General features: G+C 41.6%; 1 protein-coding gene and 1 long non-coding RNA gene across 2 annotated transcripts in view; one reads left to right on the forward strand and one right to left on the reverse strand.

Moving 5' to 3' along the window:
• Positions 1-1988: 1988 nt before the first annotated feature.
• TET2 (tet methylcytosine dioxygenase 2) overlaps positions 1989-16421 on the reverse strand; it is a 73711-nt gene continuing 59278 nt past the window's right edge. The window contains exons 5-10 of the mRNA XM_065690875.1: positions 15597-15805; positions 14632-14782; positions 12017-12106; positions 9398-9535; positions 8053-8413; positions 1989-6750 (exon numbers count right to left, since the gene is read on the reverse strand). Coding sequence (XP_065546947.1) covers positions 5339-6750; positions 8053-8413; positions 9398-9535; positions 12017-12106; positions 14632-14782; positions 15597-15805 — 2361 coding nt within the window. The 3' untranslated portion in view covers positions 1989-5338. The remainder of the gene's footprint in view (positions 6751-8052; positions 8414-9397; positions 9536-12016; positions 12107-14631; positions 14783-15596; positions 15806-16421) is intronic.
• Positions 11042-16421, forward strand: part of LOC136020158 (uncharacterized) — a 59201-nt gene continuing 53821 nt past the window's right edge. The window contains exon 1 of the long non-coding RNA XR_010615228.1: positions 11042-11127. This is a non-coding gene — a long non-coding RNA (uncharacterized LOC136020158). The remainder of the gene's footprint in view (positions 11128-16421) is intronic.

Here is a 16421-nt window from a genome sequence, read left to right on the forward strand (position 1 = left end):
GAGTGAATGTACAGAGTAGGGCAGCCTTGCCAAGGTGCAGGTATTGACAAGGAGGGTGATGAGGGCTGAGCACAAACTTGGGGTCTTCAAAGAGAGAGTTTAAAAGCTTTCAAGTACCAGTTGCTGCAGAAACACTTTGCAACCGCAGAGAGAGCAATTTCTGTCTCTTCCTACAGAAGAGAATTTTCAGGATTCAGTCCTGGTACCTCCTGAAGTTGAAAGAAGGGACCATGAAAACAAGCTTTTCCTGGTGCCTGCAAGGATGTATGTCCTGTTGATTCAGACGCACTTTCCTATTGCTTCTCCTCTTCTCTAGATTACGTGTGATGTAGATAATACATGAGGTTCTAGCCTTTTTCATTTTGTTATTTCTTATTAATCGTTTCTGTTAGAGAAGACTCTTTTGGTCATGGAGTCCTGCTGTAAACCCAGCACTGCCAAGCTCACTGCTAAATCACATCCCTAAGTGCCACATCTGTGCATCTTCTGAATACCTCCAGGGATGGTGACTCCACCACCTCCCTGGGCAGCCTGTTCCAGTGCTTGACAACCCTTTTGGTGAAGAATTTTTTGCTACTACCCAATCTAACCCTCCTGGTGCAGTAATGCTGTCTGTTGGAGCATCCCATTGCTTGGGAGTATTTCGAAATCAACCCAAAACTGCCTAAAGGGTTGGAGATAAATACCCCAGGCAAACCAATAAAGCCCTTGTCCTGCCTCTGCCAGGTGTGCATTTATGGCTGTTACTCACGCAGTGAGGAAATTCCAGCAGTGAATATGCTGTGTCCATCCATGTCCACAAAAATCAGCAGGAAATGAGCAGTGATGCTCTGTACCCTCTTCCTGCCCATAAAAATGCTACCCTCCTTCAGTGTAAGCACAGGATTTATTGAGCCATGCACTGGGCTAGGTAGCCACTTTCCCAACCCATTAGAGGCAAGAGTCAAAGCAGAACTTGGAATAAACATGCTGTCAAGATTTCCCATCCTGAAGGTCCTAGTGATGTGTTTCTTTGTGTGATGCCTGAGCTGGGGAAGATAGAGGAGGGCTAAACCCATGTGGTATGTGGGCCTGCTTCCTGGAAAAGTTGGGTTATCCTGGTATGTCAGTGGATGCGTTGATGAGAAAATGAACATGAGCCGGCTTCAGTGTGCGCTCGCAGCCCAGAAAGCCAACCGTATCCTGGGCTGCATCAAAAGGAGCGTGACCAGCAGGTTGAAAGAGGTCATCCTGCCCCTCTACTCTGCTCTTGTGAGACCTCACCTGGAGTATTGTGTGCAGTTCTGGTGTCCTCAACACAAAAAGGAGATGGAACTGTTGGAACAAGTCCAGAGGAGGGCTGCGAGGATGATCAGGGGACTGGAGCACCTCCCGTATGAAGATAGGCTGAGGAAGTTGGGGCTGTTCAGCCTGGAGAAGAGAAGGCTGCATGGAGACCTCATAGCAGCCTTCCAGTATCTGAAGGGGGGCTATAAGGGTGATGGGGAGGGACTCTTCCTTAAGGATTGTAGTGATAGGACAAGGGTAACAGGTTAAAACTTCAACAGGGGAAGTTTAGATTGGATAGACGGAGGAAATTCTTTCCTGTTAGGGTGGTGAGGCACTGGAATGGGTTGCCCAGGGAAGTTGTGAATGCTCCATCCCTGGCAGTGTTCAAGGCCAGGTTGGATGAAGCCTTGGGTGACATGGTTTAGGGTGAGGTGTCCCTGCCCATGGCAGGGGGGTTGGAACTAGATGATCTTAAGGTCCTTTCCAACCCTAACTATTCTATGATTCTATGATTTCAAAGCTGCTGAAGTATGCAGCTTCCTCTGAGTCTCAGAGTGCAGTTTCAGGTTTAAGTTCCCCAGACTAGCAGCTTCCCCAGCCATAGAACTGCTGTCTCGTTCTGGGGCTCTACGGCTGGTACTAGGACCACATTTCACTGTGCTGGCTTTGTTGTTCACTGATACGAATGGCAGGGAAAGACAAGTTTCTGCAAGACAGACTTAGAGTGCATTAAATAAATATAAATTTTATTAAAAACACCCACATCTCAGCGTTATCAGGAATGATATAATAATAAACAGCTTTCAAATAACCTGCATTACATTACAATACTTACAGTATTTATAACCTTCCTCAGATTCTTTTTAGAGATATACCAAACATCTCATGAAAATGAAGGAAACTAAAGTAAAAAAAAGGAGAACGTAAGCATAGAAAATGCACACAGAAGTTCATTACCTTAGTGTCAAACTGCTAAAGTTTCCTACACAAGTTAACCACTAGCTTTAGAAGTGAACTTTTTACCACTGTGCGTCAATCAAGATGAAAAATTCATTCAAGTAAAGTTGACACCACTCAGAAGCATCTTCAAGTATGGCTATAGTCAACCTGATAATCCTATACAAGCAATTTCATATCTGCTTTGTCATTCGTTCCAACTGAGGCAGGGTTCTGTACACCAAAAATTACAGCTCGGGTATTTACAATACAAAACTGATTCACCAGCTAAGCTTCCTGCTGCCAGCAGTTTGGCAAATGACGGTGCACGGCATAGTCACCAACATCCGCTATGGGTTACGTGAACAATAGAGGACTTAAACACAATCACTGAAAGATGATGATTTATAACGATTTAATCAATCCGACGTATAACCATCGTTCATTTCTTCTTTTAAAAAAGGCGAAACTTTTGTTTCAATGCAGTGGGTCAAGTCACAGACTGAGAATTCAAAACCAAAACTGCCATAATAAATAGTTGACCATTAAACCCAAAGGCCTCCTTTGATTTACTCACGTTGTGATTCTGTTAGGTAAAATTTCTTTTGACCAAACTTAATCTTACAGTATATTGCACAAGATACATCTGGGACATGGAGGTTTGCATGTTTAGGGAAGCCCTTGTACAGACTGTACCTTCTTATATCTTATTTTATTCATTACAGTATCCAAGAAGCCTTGTTTAGAGAGCGACTTGAACAACTCTAGCAAACAGTCACTTGCCAAACCCCTGCCTTACATTTTTCCCTTTAATCAGCTCAGTGCATTCTACTTTCATTTTGTTTATGCGTTTGAAACAGGCAAAACATTCTAAATCTCTGCAACGCTTTCATTACAATAAAAAGAGCTAACGAATTTACAAAATTAGTTTTAGTTACAGCAATACAATGTACAAGAAAACTTAGAGAAGGGATTCAAAAGGAAAGCATCAAATCCCTGAAGGAGAAAACAAAAAGAAACAAAACGAAACAAAAAAAACCCCAAGAATAATATATTTAACCTACAACAGCTTTGCACACACACAGGTGACACGTTGGCATAGGAGAACATGAGCTGAAATATCCCTGAATTTGTAGAACCAACAAAAGAAAACAAAAACCAAAGCTGAAGTTCAAGTGATACTTGCTAAAATGTCAAGTATTGAGAGAGTTTTTTTTTTGTGTTTTGTTTTTTTTTTATGCTTTTTCTTTTTTTCAAAGGCTATTGGGGGAAAAAGATGGTGTACAATATATAAACTTTCACACTCAGTTCAATATCCTATTGCCAAACTAGTGTTGAGGTATATGACAAGTAGGAACATCACTCAAACCTTTTTAATGTGTTTTTTAGCTCACATTATGATATATTTGTAGCAGGCTGAGTAGCACCATGATGTGAATTCAGCTCAAAACCCAAATATATATAGATTTAATATTTTTACAGTACTAAAATACTAAAGCATTGCGTTAAAAAAAGTTTTGTTTACAATTTAATTTACTGTACAACTCTCCTGCTTTTTTCTTTTTTTTTAATAGAAATTAATGGTTAAAACCACCACAGCAAGCCAGCTGCCTATGTTTTATCTATTTCATCAACGGAATCACACAGAACTAACCCTGTTTCATTCAGCTTGTGTAGGCATCGGTCTGCTCGATTTTCCTGGAAAAAGAGGACACTTTGCACCGAGAAATGACTTACACCACAATGTACGTAATTATCAACACAAAAGCAATCTGCCATTCGATAGTTGAAGAGCATACAGATCTGCAGAAACAGCAGAAGCCCAAGCTAGCTAGTTGTAGTCTGTCACATGCTGCTAACGTGGTTAATATAAAATCCTTTCCTTAAAACTGTACATATTTGAGCAATGAACTTGTCATAATAATTGTAGAAAACGGTTTTACAGTATAGCTGTGTGAGATGAGCACCAGAAAAACATGTGTTTTGTGTACTAAAGTATTCCCTTATATCCAGTAAGCCCCGTTTTTACCATAAGTGACTGTATTAAAAATGGATATGTAGCCCACTAGCAGATGCATGGCTAAAACAAAAAGTATTTAAAAGCTTTTTTTAGTTTAAAAAAATTATCTTTGCATTTTAAAATCAAAGTAAACTCTTTTTTTTTTTTTTCCTTTTTTAAAGTTTTTTAATGTCTTAGTACCTCAGCATTGTTCAAGTTGCCAAGCTTAGGTAGACAAAGTGCTTTTGAAACACTAGTTCAAAAAAATATCTCTCTATATATTTTATTGTCCTTTTCTAGGACTTGACTGGATGAGCAAAATCCAGAGGTCTTTGCAATTCTCATATGTTAAAAAGTAAGCTTATTTTAACACCAGGTAAATTCAATACATACATGAATGAAAAGGTCGTCCCTGTTGCTGAAGAACATCTGACTACATCATTGACATTTTGTTATAAAGGCATTCACTGTTTGTTAAAATAAAGACAACATTCTCGTAGATAGCACCATGGGTTTAGAATATCCAAATAAATTCAGTGTTTTGCTGTCTATTCATTATGTTTTATACTTAACTACTTAGTTAAATAAAATCAAGAGACTAATAAGTTTACAGTAAAAACTGCATGTTAAAAAGTCATAATTCCAGTATTTCAGTACATCATAGATTCAGCACCAGATGTTATTTTAAGATTCCTGCAGTTGTAATACTACAGTATTATTTTTTAGGGGTTTTTTTTTGCTCCTGTTCCATGACTATGCAAACTTGATGACATTAAAAGTGGCCACAGATGTGCAAAACTGTAAGGAAAAAAAAAATCCATTTGCAGATTATCTCTTTCAGTAATGGAGCCAGTGTTTTCAAATGTAAATTGTGAAACACTTTCTTGTTTCGTTTTTGCATAGGATGCTTTGGTCTTGTTTCCTACGTGCCATCTGTGGCCACTTAAAAACCAGTGGAAAATAAGTGCGCTAGTGAGATTACCTCCTTTTGCTGGTGTGCTGAGGCTTTTTCCACTGATGAGTTTTGTAAAAACACTGTTTTCTTCTCCACCCTTGCCTTCCCCAAAACCTAAAGGAGAACTACCCTACTGACAGGGTGTTTTTTCAAATGAGGTAACCAACAAAGGTGTGAAGTTAGATATATCGGTTGTAAGGCCCTGTAACCCGTGTAAAGGCATATGGAGATGTAGTTACTGTGGAGTCTGTGGTGATCGACAATGTCCTTTGTGCAAGAGACTTGATGAAGCGCAAGTACGTTGGCTCAGAGGGTTCGTGTGGCTCAGCAGGCTCCCGCTTTGCCTTTTTGCCATAAGATTTCTGAGGCACGTAGTCTGGACCGTACTTTTCACATTCTTCCTCCTTCTCTCTCGCCTTCTCAGCCATCTTTGCCTCCCACAGAGCCAGACCGTGTTTTGGCTCATTCATACTCTTGTGCTGGTAAAAGACAAGGGAAATTCTGGTGGGATGGTTCCTGTTGGGGTTTTTTAAGGGAGTTGTTGCGTGGAGCTCACGCTTTGCGCACTCTATGAGAATTGACCCATGAGATGGAGCAACTGCCACTCCTCCAATTTCTGGATCCAGAAAGTTCTGCTCGCTATCTGACCAGACATCATCGGGATCCTCTGCTTTTTCTGGATTCAGCACATCAGTTTTCTCTAAACCACCCTGGGGAGTAGTCCTATCATGGTTTTGACCTGGAAGCATGTTAGACAAACCGTTAACTGCATGTGAGATTATGTCACTATCCTTATTTTGGAGATGCAGTGAATTGGGAGGGCCACTGAACATACTTGGAGCAGAATGGTAGTCATGTGCTAAATGTGGAAGGGGCTGCATGTGATGATGTTCACTGGTTTTAGTCATGGAGGCATAATCCATGCTCTGATTACTCAGATTAGATTTTAACCTTGAGGTAACCTCCATAAAATGGCCATCAGCCTCGTGGGTGGAGTAAGAGGAAAAAGACCCTACATGGTGTACATTTGGTCTAATGGTGCAATTACTGAAGGAGTCTACTTGCATGTTTTGGTTTCCGTAATTCAAGTACTTGGGCCCAAAACTCTGGCTATTCCCAAACCTATGCTGGTATAATGTTTGTATGGGTGGCAGACTTAGTTTAGACATATGGTCTTGGCTCTGGCAACTATACAAGTCGATGTGCTGATGCTGGGAAGGGTAGGAGCCCAAGTAAGAGGGGCAGTTGTCCATAGGCATGCTTCCATTGCATTGGTAAGGTGGATATTGGTTATTCTGGCTTAATGATCCTGAATAAGGGTTCATGGGACTGGAAGAATTCAAATAAGACCCCGCAGGCTGTGATGAGGTTGTATAGAGGTTCATGGGACTGGACCCTCCATAGGGATCTGAAGTGTATGAAGAGCTTGAATAAGCATTGGCTGGATTAGGCAACCTTACATAGAGATTTGCAGAACCTGAACCCGAGTATGAGTTAATAGGATTTGACTGAGGGTTGTTAGGGAGAGTGCGCTGTGGATGTTGCTGCTGCTGCTGTTGTTGTGTGGCTGGTCCTGAAAGACGTAAAAGATCTGTAGATGTGAAAAGAAAAAATCCACACAACAAACAAGCTTTAAAAAAACCAAGCAACCAAACAACCAACTCTGTGCTTCATAGACCTTTCATTATACATATCCATGACATTTCTAAGAAACGTGTATCATATGATAGGTTAACAGAGGTTCCCTTTCTCATATCTCAAATACCATCCTTAAGAAGCTGAATAAATACTAAGGCTACTCATCCTTTTTGGCATGTATCCAGTGAGATCAGATGCTAGTGGCAATAGGGAAAAAGAGGACAGTGCAATCTGTTCAGAGTCACATGCATACAATCCAAAGAGTTGAATCATCATTTAAGTAACCCATGAAAAGGAGCATCAAAGTGCTTCCAAACAGCCGTGCACAAAGTGACCTTCTTTTTCCCAAAAATAAATAATTCTTCTCATCTGTATTAATAGAACTGTCTCAAAAAAATGTTCTTAGCTTTGTGTAAAAAAACAATGGTGGCACTCACTGACAGAGACTACAGTTTAGTAACAAGTGAGATGAATTGAAGACATAAGAGCAGAACCATCATTTGTTAAAGCGAAATGATTTGTTCAATGGTTATGACCCCAGCCTGGGCCATGGGACAACTGGCTTCTATTCATAGGCATTTCAGTGACCTTCTGGGTGACCTGGGATGCATTGCTGTTTTCCTCTCTGAGAAAGTTGCTGTAACAATAAAACAGTCATGACGAACTCCTTTGCTCAGGATGCTCAAAGCTACTGGTGAAACTGCCAGGGATTGTTAAGTGGGTTTTAAAACTCTTCCTCCACTATGGAAAAACCTACTCTGCTTTTGGTCTTGAAGCAGAGAGTACAAATAGTAGGAAAGAGGTTAAGCTTGAATCCCCTCAAATTAGGAGGTTCTCTAAGAGTGGCAGACAGTGAGTGATGCATAGGTCATTTTTAATTTGGCAGCATCACCACAAACTCCTTTTCATGGCTTCTAGCACTACCACTCTTTTAAAGATACTTACATTACACTGGATGGCAAGAGTCTGCAGTTTGCAAAAGCACCAGCTTTCTACAGGTGTTAACTATCCAAAAATAAAGGGTTGCTCCTACAACTTTTTTTTTACCCTGCTTCTCCAGAGTTGACACAATTTGGCACTCTGGTGTTTATAAATCTACCATATTGCCGTTACTTTGAAGAATTCTCTTTCTTTTTTACTTTAAAATGTTTTTGGGCTGAGAACAATGCTTTTCTTGAGATTTGTTAAAAATGGCCCTGATTTCTAGGAAGCTTACCACTGCTGATAAAGATCCCAATCAGATTCACGTGTTTACCTGCTAGCTGCTTTGCATGACCTGCTGCCTCTGAATTGCCTTGCTTGTTGCGTGCTGCAGCAGACTTTTCTCTTTCAGATTTGCTAGACCCATTCTCCAAGGAGGAAAGCTTTTCGGCAGCTGCTTTCTTTGCTTCTAGCTTCCTTTGCCGACATGTCTTAACAGGCTCTGCCAACATCCTTACTTTTCGGCGAAAGGAGGTAAGGACCTGGATGCTGCCATTCCTCTTCTTCTCCTCCTGGCCTTCCGTGCTTCCAAACTCATCCACATCAGAGACTTTGTATAACGGGAGTACATGGAGCTGCTCATCTTCTGGTGTTTGACCAATTTCACGATTGTCTTCTCTAGTTAGTGTGCAAACCTGTTGGAAAGGTGTGTTAGACTAAGTCTCTCAAACCACTCAAATGACTAATTTATGCATATCACCAGAAGCCTGCAATTTAATGTCTTCCATTGCTCTGTTAGCCAGTGTTAGTAGAAACAGAAGGTGTACATATATCTATATCTATTTCTTGTGCTGAAATTAACAGTATAGTTAGGGATTAGCCTAATGTGAAATAAACTGTGTGATCCATTGTACTATGATCAGAGAGCTAAAACAGTGTAACCTGGGACTTCATACTCACCTGAAGCTTTTTTCACTATAATACATAGCTACCTACTGGAAATAGTGTGCAATGCAACATACTGCCATTGTATTTCACACCCTCTTGCAATGGCAGCTTCCAGGAGCTTGCAAAGGAGCAAGTCACTGTAATGTTAATAATGAGATTTAAGGAAGTTACTGTTGTGTCATGCAGTGTGCTCATTGTGTTAGCTGCAGCTAAAACAGGTATTGGGAGGATTTCAGTGAAAAGAGATGCTGATACAGAATTCTTCTGTAGCAAAATCATTGCATCAGCCAGTTTTAGGAAGAAAGATCAGCTAGAAATATGTATTGTATTGGTTGTGGTTGACTTGTCAGTTAAGGCAGACCCTGGACTATTTTTGTTTTATTTAAAGTTATGATCCCAAGTTGTTAGAAGAAAAGATGTTTCAAAAGGACAAATATAAACCATTTTGTGCCAGGAACACTGCATTTCAGCCCTGCGGGGACCTTCTTTCCACTGTCTCCACAGTTTCTTTTACCAGCTCTATATTAAACCTTTCTTAAATACATCGTAAGTCTCATTCATTTGAATGAAAAATTGTGTGTGGGGTAGTAAGTTAGCTCAGTTACTGCTTAATGTTTCTTTTTTTAGCAATCTGTGTTATGTAAGCGTAAATTTAAACAGAGGGGAGATAATGAATTAAATGTATAAAATTACTGCTGGAGTAAGGAGGCTTACATGCATCTCAGGCTTACCAGTGTACTCCCGTTCTGCATATTGTGCAAGTCTCTGTGAGCATGAGCGCAGAAATCCAGGCAGGCAGTGACCCCTGAGAATGGGCGACCTTCTTTTAAACCCAGGCGACACTCAGGTGCTCTGTGCTCATACTCGATCTGGAAAGAGGTGACAGGTATCATTGCAGCTGAGCTGTGTGCCCCAGTACACAGAATTAACACTGAATGCTCCACTGTGACAACATGCACGTCTACTAACATCTTGGAGGTGGCAACGTACGGATTTTGAAAGCAAATAAAATCAAGTGTGTCGTAAGTAACTTGATGGCAGTTTAGTATCCATACTTCATTCCTTGCTGCTTTGCTCCCTGTTACCTTCTGTCTCTGGTTTGATTGTGAAATTGGCCAGTAATACTTTTCCTTGCATATTACTTCTGATACTCTGCCAGTGGTTGGTGTTTTTACATGACAAACGCGGTGCGTGGTTTCAGAGCCTGGCCCTGTAAGAGTGATGTGTTTGTGCAGACTGGAAATACACCAAGCTATTAAGGGAAAATGGCTTTAGAAAACTGACTTCAGAATGACTTCATGAAAAATAATAATTTGCTTTTTGATTTGTAATATTTTGGCACACTAACCATATATTTCATTAGCTAAAGTACAACTCTAACCCTAGACCAAAAAGACAGATAACTGAGTCAAGACAGTACTTTCTACCCAAGCACTCATTATTAAGGAGCTTTACAAAGAGTTCATAATGAAAAAATAAACCTTACACAAACAGAAAGGATTTTGTAATGGAAGATCAAGCCTTAGATAAATGATGGGTTTGTATTTTGTCTAGAAAGTCAAAAATTAAACCAAATTTGTAAAATGCTTTGCTGAAATTCCTGAACCTTTCAAGTGAATGCAAAAAAATCTAAACTTAATGGAACATAATGGAACTTAATGAATCCCATTTTAAGTTAAGTTAAAAGTAGAAGTTTTGCCCTAAAAAGATGCGTAGTTTGCTCAGAGACCTTTATTTTTTCAAATTTGGAATGTTTATTTCCCTGGAATCTGAAAATAAGCATAAACCAGAACTTGAAACATGTAAACTTCTTTAGAATGAAACGAGAGTGATCTGAAATGTTAGCCAGACTATAATTGTCTGATTAAAGTATCCTGGTGCAGCTGTTCTCTGAGATGTGCTGTTGGGTCCAGTTAGAAAAACAGACCCTTTCCAGTTCTAGATTTTAATCCAGTAGCAATCCAGACCTGGATTAGAATAAACCTGGGAATTTAGAATTTCTTTTCAGGATTCAAAGGGGGATTGGTTTTAAGACTTTCTGGGTTTAGAACCTTTTATATTACCGTACAAATTTGGCCTCAGTCATCTCTCTTTAAAGCCACTAACAGTAGCTTCATCAGAGTTTCCCCACAAAGTCTGCATAAAACTCCTGAATTAAGCCAAGCCATGCACATACCTTATCACACAAGGTAGAAATTGAAACTTGTAAAAGCATGTATCTTCAGCAAGTGTTGGGCAGGACTGTGGCTTACATGAAGAAAAGTTCTTTTGTGAAGTTTTGCAGGAGGGGAGAAGCAGACCAAGCAAAGAACCATTTTATTGTTCACCCCCCCTTGCTTTTTTTTCTTCCTCTTTCTTTCCTCTCTTGCAGAATATCGCTCAGATATTTGGACAGATAACCACAGCTAGTGGGCACATGGCCACAGTTTCCTCCGTGAGGCTCCAAATATTGTCTGATCAGGTAAGCGAAATTGGGCAAGTCTCTCCTGAATCTGCTTACCCTGCCTAGTTGATACTAAATAGTATAAATGTGTCTTGTGGTGGCTGCTACATCATAACGCTGTCAGCAGGACAAAAAGATGCAGTTTGCAGTGACGCTGATAGTTTGGGGACTCTTTAAGTTCTGTTGCAATGTCGTAGCAAACCTGAGCAGCAAAGATAGTTGGGCGCTTGCAACAGGTATGTTATTAAATTTTGATGCAAATACCTGAAGGATGTTTGGTAGAGCAATGCAGGTGAGAGACAGCCATGATGGAAGCCTCATACAGACTTTGAATGTGCTAGTATCTGTGGAGACTGCTTCACAGAAAATACATGCGCGCGATGCCCTCACGCTGGAAGGCTGGTGCAGGCACTTGTGCGCATATGCAGGGCTGAGTGTGTCCAAATGTGTTTGAAATGGCTGTTTTGGTGAAAACTAAATTCACCTGCCACTTGAGAGAGCAGAACTGAAACTGTGGCTTCAGGACTCGAGAGCAGTATTACACACTGCTTTCTGGCTCTGCCATCCATCTCACACCATCTTCATGGCTGTTTTCTAGTTTGGCTGGTGACTCACACTAAATCCGGAAATTTGTGTTGTGGAGCTGAAGAGTTCTGCTCAAATCTGAAGTAGTTTTATTGTGTTGATGCAGGTGAAAAGTTCTACTTAATGCACCAAATTCTGCTGCTTTTACTTTTGAAAGCATTTTAAGTGGAATTGTTCTTTTCCATTCATCTTTACCCCAGTGTCAAAGGAATACTAGCACAAAATGTATGTGATAGTCTGGGGCAAGGTTGAAGCACTGGGAAGTGTGGTAACGATCAGGTTATTTACATGACTGCTCCAATTCCTTTTTTCCCCAGCATACCTGGTTGTTATACGCATCAGGTGCAAGTTTCTTGTAGGTAGGTGCCATCAGGGTTGACAGGTTCTGCAAATGGGACTCTAGTTTTTCTTCCTGTTAGGAGATGAAATAGAGATTTCAATGCCAATGACACTTCCGTACTGTATGTATGGGATCTAAGAAGTTAGGGTCTGTACACAGTTATGTTTACACTGATAGCTGTATAAAGGCCTAGACCATTATTCCTATTTAGACAATAACTGTTGTGAATCTCCTTTCAATTTTATTGTTTTACTGCACTTAAAGAAATGAAGTAGTGAAATAGCGTAGTCTGACCCTTGCAAGAGGAAATCACATACTATATTAAGTTGGTTAATATTAAGAAGGATCACAGTCTTCAACACAGTAATGTTTTAGATCTAAGTGTGATGATCCTCATTATTTTCCCTACTGGAGTTTTGGGAAAATAATACTCTTCAGAAACTTGGGAGAAATAGTATCAGAATGGTCCATGAAGTAGGCGTGGCTAATTTAAGGGGTTTGCACATTGCAGTGACAGCACTTCAACATCTTTTCCTGCAGCAATTTAAAATGCTTTAAATATTTCAGACTTCAGAAAGTTCACAGTTCTTAAGCAATGAAGAATTGTGGACGTGCCTTGTACTTGGTGATATGGAGGGAGGAGTGACCACACTTTTTTCCTTTACAGAGAGGTACACACTCTCAAAATGAAAGGCTCTTTAAAAATGAAGTACCATAATAACATACTCCAAAGTTGTTTCCATCCTCTCAGGATGAGAATCCCAAATTCAAAACCTTGCTTATATGAGGCCCTCATATTTAATTACAAGCACATAAAGAACAGTGGCATACTGAAGTGGTATACTTGTGTATTTTAGGAATGTGTGAAGAGCTGTGAAAAGCCTATGGGTTTGAGAGAGATGTGTTTGGTGCATTAAGTTTTTATTTGCTCCTATAGGACTATATCCTAGTTTGGGAGTCCAAAATACCATTATAAAATTGTCAGAAAAATATCTTGCTGTGACCTTGTGCTGCTGCCAGAACTTGGACCTTTTGCAGGTTGCCCCATTTTTGAGTGTTACTTCTATTTTTTTATTGGTGAGAATCCTGTCTGAGTTGTCTGTAAGCTGTGTCTGTGCTATGGGACCCAGCCCCTGCTCTGGATGCATGCTTTGGTTGCCCCCAATTTTGTGTGGGAGCAAGACTGGAGGGTAAAACCATCTTCCCAGCCCAGATCTGGCTTCCATGGGATGTAAATCCAAGAATGCAAGTTGGAAGAGTGTCCTGGTGAGCTCTGGCCAGGTATCCAGCTTAGAAAATGTAGAGGGGTTAGGATTGCAAGCTTTGATAAAGAAGGCTTTGTGCCACAGCACGACTGAAGGAGAGCTATTCTGTAAATCTTGGGGCTGTAGAAGAGCAGCGGTGGGGAGGAAAAGCTGTATGTTAATTATGTGACCTCATAGCAGCCTTCCAGTATCTGAAGGGGGCCTGCAAGGATGCTGGAGAGGGACTCTTCATCAGGGACTGTAGTGACAGGACAAGGGGTAACGGGTTAAAACTTAAACAGGGGAAGTTCAGGTTAGATGTGAGGAAGAAGTTCTTTACTGTGAGGGAGGTGAGGCGCTGGCACAGGTTGCCCAGAGAAGTGGTGAGTGCTCACCCCTGGGAGTGTTCAAGAGAGAGCCTTGGGCAACATAGTCCAGTGGGAGGTGTCCTCGCCCAAGGCAGGGGGTTGGAACTAGATGATCTTAAGGTCCTTTCCAACCCTAACCATTCTAGGATTCTATGATACTCTAAACAGTGTGCTATTCTCAGCACAGGCCATAGGATGCAGAAGTACCTGGCTCCCTGATTAAAGATGAAATTATTTCTCTGATGACAGAAATGTCTGGATTTGTGTAAGACACCAGAATACAGTGAAAGTTGTGGACTTATGCATCAGTACACAAGCATGGGACTAAATTTGCATGTGCTTGCCAAAAATCAGAGTAGGTCACTGGAACCTCCCAGACATATGACTAACTGGAAGTGTCCAGGAGTCACTGCAGTCACGACTTGGTGGTATCTTGTGCCCAGGCTAAGGTCAGTGATTTTTTTAATTACTCTGACTTGTTTTAAACAGTTGCCAGTTTGCTGTAACACAGAGACCAGTCTGGAAACACCCAGTGGGACAGGACTGTATGTAAAATGAATCTTCCTATTCTCTTCCTATTGTCATCTCACAGTTTCATCATGTTTGTCCCTATGCTGCTCTGATTCCTTGCTACACTATTATGTGCCTTCAGCTGGTAAACCATCCACTCTGCCACTGGGGAATGCCCAACTGCAGGCCTAATGCAGTCACAATTATTCAGGCTGTGCCCTCCCCTCTAATTGTGAAAGCCTGCAAATGTGGTTTCAAGTCTCAGGCTTTTACCAGATGTCAGAATTTGGACAGTCAATCCAGCTGGCTCGGAGACTGGAATCAATCAGTTTTGTCTGGCAGTTATTTAATTACCCTACATGTATGCCATGCAGGCAGGACTCTGGCCCTTGGTCTCTTGTATTGTATCTCTATTTGCAGAGTGACAGAAAACATCTCCTTGCAAATGAGGCTCATTTTAGAAATGGACACCAACCTCTTTTGGGTCATCCCCCATCAGCTTAAACTTTCTTGGAATCTTGCTTCGGGCAAACTTACAACCATTGTAGTACATGCTCCAGGAGCAACCAAAGGAAAATGAAGCACCACAAGTTTCAGGGTCCAGCCCTTGACATGCGCAAGTCCGCCTGAAAAACAAGAGAATATGACTATTAGGAGCAGGTGGGTCACCCCGGGACACTCCCACAGTGGGCATCGGCGTTCTGCCAGCGCTCTGGGGAGTCATGTGTCTGGGATCACCTGCCACCAGTAAATAACGAAGAAAGGAAAGAGGGAGGCACTGTATGCATTAGAACAGAAGAATTTATTGGAGAGAATAATTTCATGGTTGCAAAGCAAGGACTAAGGGGTTTCTACACTGTGAGAAACCTGGCTTTGCTCAAAAGCAGGTATTTTCGTGTGGTGCCTTGTTAGGTAGTGATATTCATGGTACCTGAAAGGGGCATATGCTGATGGCGCTGCAATAATGTGGAAGCACTCTGACAGGGGCTAGGCAATAATTCCTGAAATATGACTCTACCCATGAAGCCAAAGTAACATACAGTGATAGCTATGTTAATTTGGGTCTAAATGTTCTTTGCTGTCAGAAAGACATGGGAAACAATACAGTGCAATTTCTTCAGGTTCAGGCTAGCTTCTGTAGGCTTACAGCATGATTTTAGTGCATCTAGTATTTATTTCAAGGTTGAGGTATCTGCTGCCCTGGGCTGAGATCTCTTCCTTTAAATACACTGAGATGCTTCACAGCTCTGGGAAGATGTTTTTCCCAGATCTGTAAGAACATTTGCTTTGCTTTGCTCACAAGGTTTGTGGGTTTTCCAGCTTCCTGCAGTAGTTGGAAAGGTTATGTGTATTTCAAGGTAATAGCACGAGTGGAGGTGCACGGTCTGAGGCCAAAGGTGGGTTTGCAAGTTTGGCGAGCATACCCTTTGTTCCACTTACTCTTCATTCAGGGCGCAGCGCCGGTTCGTGAGCGTGCCGTACTTCCTCAGGGTCTCGGTGAGTTCGGAGTAGAGCTTGTCAGCCAGGGTTGTTGGGATTCCCTCCCAGACCAGGATGAGAATCACGATCACGGCTGTCTCACATGTGTGGCCTGCTCGCTCACGCACCAAGCAGAGTAGCTTTTCCTCCTGACTGCTTCTGCGGACTACCTGCATGCACAGCAACACACACCCCCAGAGCCCCAACACAAACAGTGTGTTTCTTAACGTGAAGACCAAAAGAATAGGAAGCCTCAGCGTTAGTGTGCATCCAGGAAGGTTACTTCTGTCGTCATCTTTGTTTCTGACAACTCAGTCCAATTTTCTCATTTAGTGATATGGGCCAGGGCTACCCTTTCTTAATGAAGCTGACTCTAAGAGGGTAAGCTTGGCTAGTGGTGTGGAAAGCCATAGCGGTGGAAAAGAGCTTTGTGAAAGTATCCCCCATGCTCTGATTCAGCAAGAACCCTCCCCTGAATCTGCACTGTGGTACAAGTGGACCAATTTGATTAGTGGGCAAAAGGAAATGAACAGCGAGATGTCTCCCTGCACAGAGCTAGATGGTGGACACCTGCACTTAGGGCAAGACCCATGTGGGGAAAGGTGGGCAGGTAAGGAAGGGACTAAGTAACTGGACATGGGAGCTCGCTCTCCGTCTCTTCCACCTAAACTCATAATCAGCCACTCAGTTTTGTGACCTGCCCTTACTACATACAAACATCACAGTGATGAAAGTGGTAACATTCAAATAAAAGAGCATCCTTGCTTCTCAGTGCTTGTGCTTCTG

Source organism: Lathamus discolor, chromosome 1 (genome assembly GCF_037157495.1).
Source record: "Lathamus discolor isolate bLatDis1 chromosome 1, bLatDis1.hap1, whole genome shotgun sequence".
In the NCBI taxonomy this organism is placed as follows: domain Eukaryota; kingdom Metazoa; phylum Chordata; class Aves; order Psittaciformes; family Psittacidae; genus Lathamus; species Lathamus discolor.